Raw genomic sequence first — 7,433 nt, forward strand, 5'->3', positions numbered from 1 at the left:
GCTCTATAATGCCTTTTTTGAATCAAACATTACCAATATGAATATGAATTATGAATTATGATTTTATTCAATTGAGTTTTCTCAGCCTTTTCTTTATATATTATCCTCTGTTACAAATCTAAGACCAGTTCAAGTGCTGTTCATTTCTATTTCATTGAAAAGAAGTCCAAGAACAGAAGTATGCATATAATCAAACACCTTAATTTTCATTTCTTTCAAACAAAAGGATAGGAACAATTACATGAATAAGGAATGCATATAATATGCATGTCATTTATTTTTTGCTAGATACAGTTGACCCTGCTGTCTATCCACCTTTAATACAAGAACACCAATTACAATCAGCAGCATGAACACAAACATCAAAATTCTCCCCATTTTTAGAACCCTAATTTCAGCTTCTAATTTACCAAATTTCCAAGCCATCTTCATCTTCCACTCTTCATCATCAACTGAATGTCTTGTTCTATCATCACATGGCATGGCATCTTCCAAAACTTTATCAACCCACAAAAACAATCCACACCATTTCTTTCCAACGGTCTGCACATCAAAGAAAATTCAATCAGCAAAATTTATATCCTCCAATACAGCATTCAACAACAACAACACTTACATTGTAGTTTGGGCAACCCAGGAACGGTCTCCCTGGATTAGAATCCGTCCTTGACCACCGGAGCACCGGTCTCGACCCGCAGGCACACCATTCTGGCAAATGAGCTTCTATGTTTCTGTTCATTCTCCTCATGATGCTTCCAAATGATCGTGGGTTGTTCGAACTCCCAGCTGCATTGCTCGTGGTAGCCATAACCGGCGGGTTTCAGAGAGGGAGAAGAGAAGAACACAGCACCGACGAGAAGAGAGCAGAGTGAACAATGTGGCCTTCAAATTTGGGGATTAGGGTTTTAACTAACCCTGAGGGACCAAATTGAGTCGGAAGAGTTTACTCTGCCACATCAGCTAGCCGTTGTGAGTCCCACGTGTCACCAACGCTGCCAGCTAAGCTTTCCGGTTGCGCCACGTGTACTGAAATTGCTGGAAAGACAACTTTGCGTCCCGGAGTGCAAGTTCGAGGATGACTCTGAGGAACTTTTAAGTTCAGGGACTACTTTGAGGCTCGAGTGCAATTTCAGGGACTATATTAAGGCTTGTTTCGCTATTACACTTGTAATGTATTTAAAAATGAGTTATTTGTTTGAATATAATGTAGAAATAAAGAGTTAAATAATATCCTGAAACGAAAAGAAACGCAGGTAGGTAGAGCGGGAAAATTGAGCATTCAAACGGCAATACCCGAAACCCTTCTTTTCTGATCTCTCATTTTCATTCTGCATTCAAATGGAAGCTCCACATCTGAAGCTGGTAATGCTTAAAGGTCCTCGACAAGGTGAATCCTTCGAGTACCGTCCCGGAACCGCCGTCAAGATTGGCCGTGTCGTCCGCGGCAACACCCTCACCGTCAAGGACGCCGGCATCTCCACCAAACATCTCTCCATACTCACCGAATCTGGCCAATGGGTTCTCCGAGACCTCGATTCCTCCAACGGCACCATTATCGACGCTGTCAAGATCCCTCCCAACACCCCCTTCAACCTCTGCGACGGCGCCACCATCAAGATCGGAGAGCGTACTTCCATCCACGTCGTCTTCGTCTACCATCACAACAAAGCTTCGGCCGCCGTACCGCCCCAACCCAAGCGAAACCCCTCGCGTCGCTGTCGATCCGCGAAAGCTGAGGTTCAGAGCGTTGAAGAGAACAGCGATGATGCTGAGGGATCTGAAATTGTGCCTTCACCCGAGAGTAAACGTGCGACCCGAAATCCGAAGAACAATAAACTCGGTGTTGCTGCTGATATTGCAGTTTCGGAATTGGGCGCTATGGATCTCGATGCTCCGATTGAGAAGCCGAAGAAGACCCGGGGTAGGAAAAAGAAGGTTGTGGTGGTGGAGGAAGCCGAAGAAAAACAATATGCTCCGATTGAGATTTCCGAGTCGATTGCAGTGAATGCTGCTCCTGTAGAGAGCGTAGTGGTGGTGGAGGAACCGAAGAAGACTCGGTTGACCCGGAATTCGAATAAAAAGAAAAGTTTGGTTGAGGGTTCAGATTTCAGTGTAGTGAATGCTCCGTTAGAGAATGTTGTGGTGGCAGAACCGAAGAAAAGCATGGTAACCCGGAGTTCAAACAAAAAAGGAGGCTTAATTGATGAGATTACTGCTTCTGTTGTACCAGAAGAGAAGGTGATGGTGGAGGAATCCACAGAAACCTGGGTAAGCCAAGATTCGAAGAAAGGGAAAAGCCCGATTCGAATTAGTCCTGCTCAAAACTCAGGATTGGAGGTTAGAGTGGAGAATGCTGAGCCAGAGGAAACAATGGATGGGGATAAGAGTAAGGAATTGGAGGAAGAATGTGCTGCTCAAGCTTTTGAAATGGAGCAGGATGATAAGGTTAATGAGGTAGAGGAAGTTCGAGGTTCTCAATTGGAGGGTGATGAGATTGATGATGGTGGTGGTAGTGGTGAAGATGGAAACAGTGTGAAAGAGGGCGGCGAAGATTGCAGCGTGCAGAAGGAGGATGTGGATTGGGCTGATTTTGAGAAGATGACTCTTGGTGAGTGGTTTGATTTCTTGGAAGTTCATTTGCCCAAACAGATTATTGATGAAACAGAAGAGATGATAGAGTCCATGAAAAGCAAAGCTGAGAGGCTCCGCGAGTATATTATGCAGCACAAGGCAGAGCAAAGATAGCAAAAGTAAAATCCCCCTGTAATACATAGCATTATCATTAAGCATATGCTTTCATTTTTTTTTCCTTCTTGATTTCACTAGTTTGTTCACTTGTTTGCTGTAAATATTATTAAGAACTTTAATGTTAATCAGGAAAACAAATGTGCTATATAGGGATGAGAAGATGCACGTGCATTGGTGTTTGGTATCCATAGATGATGTTTTAGGAAACTGCTACTGAATGGGGGTGAGGATGTTAATTCTTAATTAACTGTGTGAGATTGGAATTTTGTAACTTGTAAGCAGCTTTAGTAGTAGACATCTGCAAAGGATGTATTGAGGATTGTAATGAAATGTTAGCTCTTGACAGGAGCGAGTGCGACTCCAGTATGTTAACTCTTTTTGTGTATTTTTCTTAATGCTTTATGCATTGATTCACCACAGTACTAGTAGCTGCAACCTCAGAATTACAACTCAAATAGGCATATCTGACAAATCTGGAAAGAAAAAGTTGTTGCAATAAGAAACAATCCTTAGAACATGTTGTATATACTATATACAGACAACAGAGCAAGTTTGGTTTTAAATTGTCTCCTAGTATTGCCTGTCTCTGCATAATTGGGGATGCAAATGATGTGATGAACTGATTCCACTGATTCCCTGGAATATCATCATTAAGTTCCCAGAAAGCATTGGCTGGTCTTACCATGTTTATTACTATGAAATGAATCTAGTTATTTGGACATAATAGGGTGTTTAGATATGCATTCGCCTGGCCTTTGTAGGATAGACCTGAAACAGCTTCGGATTTAGATATTATATACTGTCAACATAACAGGGCAATCAAACTGAAACCTGTTTTTTGTTTGCATTAATAGATATTATTAGAGTTTATTAAGTACTGTTGTACTTACTGTGATTCAAGTTACATAGCAGTAATATTAAGTTCTTGATTGTTATTTCCTTGTATTTTATTGCTGCACAAGGCTAATATATATAGTGATATCTTCCTCTCACTAAATGGCTATTCTTAATTATATTTAAGGGGGTTAAGCATATTTGTTTTTGTCTATACTGATCTGTTAACGAAATTGCAGAAACATGTTCTTCAATACTGAATAGGGTTTAATCCCCAAATATGTACAAATTCAGAAATGTACAGAAATACTGCCTGTGATTACATAGTGAGAGTAATAAAACCATACTTCGTAGAGATAGCTACTCATCAGACAATAACTGAATCTGGGAGCCAACATGGAGGATTATATAGCAATTAGCAAATAGATTAAGGTTGAATGGTGGTTCTTTGAAAATAGATTTATTTCAATAATCACACAAACAAAATATACACATAAATGAAATCCTTTTATTAGAAAAGTAAACATGCTGGTTAAAGTGAGGGAGAAATATTTTGATTTTTAAAATGCAAACGTAAAAGCTCTGGTTAAATCACTTACTATTGTGATAGGAATGGGACGTGGATGCCCATTTCTTATATGAGACTTACATTCTCAAGAGAGAATGATATTAATGAAGGTAGAAAATTTTCTTCCTACATGCTTATAAATAGGAGGTTAACCTCCGTTGATGTTACACAAGCAATAATAAAAACTATAATAATTCTCTCTCTCTTGAGTGATATCTCTCTCTTTCTATAATATATATATCTCTCTCATTTATATATATATATATATACACATTACTTCATATAATAAATAAACACATATATGAATCATTTATAGTGAGCTAATTATATTAATACTAATTTTTTTTTATTTACACTTTCTTATTTCATATTTATTATATCTTCCTTAATTATTTATTTTACAACACGTTATCAGCACGAGACTCTGATCAAATTTTTAGGAAGACTCAGGTAACAAATTTTCATTATGTCGAAGCTCTCTCATCTTGAATTCAATGCTCTTGATATATCTGGAAACAATTATTTATCATGGATACTAGATGCTGAAATCCATCTTGATTCAATGGATCTTGGAGATATCATTAAGGCTGAAAATAATGCATCCCAAAAGGATAAAGCTAAAGCCATGATTTTTCTTCGTCGTCATCTTGACGAAGGATTGAAAAATGAATATCTTACATTAAAAGATCCTACAGATCTTTGGAAAGACCTTGAAGAAAGGTATAATCATCAGAAAACGGTGATACTTCCTCAAGCCCGATATGAATGGACGCATTTGCGTTTACAAGATTTTAAATCTATAAATGAATATAATTCTGCAATGTTTCGAATCACCTCACGAATGAAATTGTGTGGGGAAAAAATAACTGATCATGATATGTTGGAGAAAACTTTCTCAACCTTCCATGCCTCGAATGTGCTCCTGCAGCAGCAGTATCGAGAGAAAGGATTTAAAAAATATTCTGAGTTAATTTCTTGCCTTCTTGTTGCTGAACGCAACAATGAGTTGTTATTGAAAAATCATGAAGCGCGCCCAGCTGGCGCCGCCCCATTTCCTGAAGTAAATGTGGCAAATTACCCCAGAAGAGGTAAATGGCAATGTTTTAATAATAAGAAAAATTATGGAAGGAAAAAGAATTATGTTCAAAAGAGAGGATCTCACCAGAAGTGGGATAAAGAAAGGAATATCGGGCAGAATAAATCAACAGAGGATAAGTGTTTCCGTTGTGGTGGAAAGGGCCATTGGTCACGTACTTGTCGTACCCCAAGGCACCTAGTCGATCTTTACCAGGCATCTTTGAAAAAGGACGACAAAGGAAAGGAAACAAATTTTGTTTCAAATGAAGCTGAGAACTCCACCGCTCATTATGATGTATCTGATTTCTTTGAGAATCCTGAAGGAAATATTGGTCATTTGATTAATGATGGAATAGTTTAATATGTGGGATTGTGAAGTATCTATGTAAATAAATAATGTAAAGAACTTATTGTTAAGTTTTATTTTCTATGTATTTAAGTTTCAAATGTGATGTACATAAATAATGAAATATTAATGTTTATGAATTTTGAAATTATTAAATGTGTCAAATTTTAAAATAAAATTTTAGTATATGACATTATTTTATGTACAGTGTTTCTTAGAAAAATAATTCTGATCAAGTATTCAATTTAACTGTGCATACTACTCATTTTATTATTATTTGTTTTTGAATAGAATGGCAATGATATGTAATGAAGATGTATGCCTTGCGGATAGTGCAAGTTCGCACACTATTCTCAAAAGTGATATATATTTTACCCACCTTGTGCCAAAAGAGGAATATGTTAATACTATTATTGGCTCAGGCAATGTGATAGAAGGCTCTGGAAGAGCTATAATTTTGTTTCCTGGAGGAACAAAATTTATAATAAATAATGCACTATTATCTACCAAGTCTCTGAGGAACTTGTTGAGTTTCAAAGATATTCGTCGAAATGGATATCATGTTGAGACGATGAATGAGGGAAATCATGAGTATTTACGTATCACAACTCATGATTCAAATAAGAAAGTTATATTAGAAAAATTACCCTCACTTTCATCTGGGTTATATTATACCAAGATTAGTGCAATTGAATCACATGCCATTGTAAACCAGAAGTTTACTAGCTCAAATGAGTTCATAATTTGGCACGACCGATTGGGTCATCCGGGAACAACCATGATGAGGAGAATTATTGAAACCTCTCATAGACATTCACTAAAGAACCAGAAAATTCTTAAAACTAGTGAATTTTGTTGTGCTGCATGTTCTCAGGGAAAGTTAATTTTAAGGCCATCACCAGTAAAGATTGGATTTGAGTCGCCTGAATTCCTAAAAAGGATTCAAGGTGATATATGTGGACCTATTCATCCACCATGTGGATCTTTTAGATATTTTATGGTCCTAATAGACGCATCTTCGAGATGGTCACATGTGTGCTTATTGTCCTCTCGCAACCTGACGTTTGCGAGATTATTGACTCAAATTATTCGATTAAAAGCACAATTTCCAGAAAATCCAATCAAAACAATTCGTCTTGATAATGCTGGTGAATTTACTTCCCAAGCTTTTGATGCTTATTGTATGGCTAATAGAATAAGTGTTGAACATCCAATAGCTTATGTTCACACACAAAATGGGTTAGCAGAATCACTTATTAAACGCCTCCAATTAATTGCTAGACCCTTACTTATGAGAACAAATCTCCCAACCTCGGTTTGGGGGCATGCTGTTTTACATGCCGCAACACTCATTCGTTTGAGGCCAACAAGTTACCATCAATTCTCTCCTATGCAATTAGCTTTTGGCCAGCAGCAAAATGTTTTTCATTTAAGAATATTTGGGTGTGCTATATATGTTCCCATTGCACCACCTAATCGCACCAAAATGGGACCCCAAAGAAAATTTGGAATATATGTTGGATATGATTCTCCCTCTATAGTGAGATATCTTGAGATACAAACTGGAGATGTATTTAAAGCCCGGTTTGCGGATTGTCATTTTGATGAATCAAAATTTCCAACATTAGGGGGAGAGAAGAAGATTCCTGAAAAGGAACTTAATTGGAATGCGTCATCGTTGATGCATTTAGATCCTCGATCAGGGCAATGTGAACTAGAAGTTCAAAAGATTATACATTTGTAAAGAATAGCAAATGAATTGCCTGATGCATTTTCCGATACAAAGAGGATAACCAAATCTTATATACCAGCGGAAAATGCTCCAATTCGAATTGATGTCCCAGTAGGACAAGTAGCCAC

At 37.6% G+C, this 7,433-nt stretch overlaps 1 protein-coding gene across 1 annotated transcript; it reads left to right on the top strand.

Annotated features, from left to right (window-relative positions):
* Positions 1-1,271: 1,271 nt before the first annotated feature.
* On the top strand, positions 1,272-3,100 carry LOC130970627 (FHA domain-containing protein At4g14490-like). The gene is made up of 2 exons (XM_057896762.1): positions 1,272-2,750; positions 2,899-3,100. Exon 1 carries the CDS (start codon positions 1,339-1,341, stop codon positions 2,743-2,745), a length of 1,407 nt encoding a protein of 468 aa, XP_057752745.1. The 5' UTR covers positions 1,272-1,338; the 3' UTR covers positions 2,746-2,750; positions 2,899-3,100.
* The last annotated feature ends 4,333 nt before the right edge of the window (positions 3,101-7,433 follow it).

Source organism: Arachis stenosperma, chromosome 3 (genome assembly GCF_014773155.1).
Source record: "Arachis stenosperma cultivar V10309 chromosome 3, arast.V10309.gnm1.PFL2, whole genome shotgun sequence".
NCBI lineage: Eukaryota > Viridiplantae > Streptophyta > Magnoliopsida > Fabales > Fabaceae > Arachis > Arachis stenosperma.

What these genes read in the sequence shown, in the direction of transcription:
- LOC130970627 (XM_057896762.1), top strand. Translation starts at nt 1,339, where the DNA reads ATGGAAGCTCCACATCTGAAGCTGGTAATGCTTAAAGGTCCTCGACAA.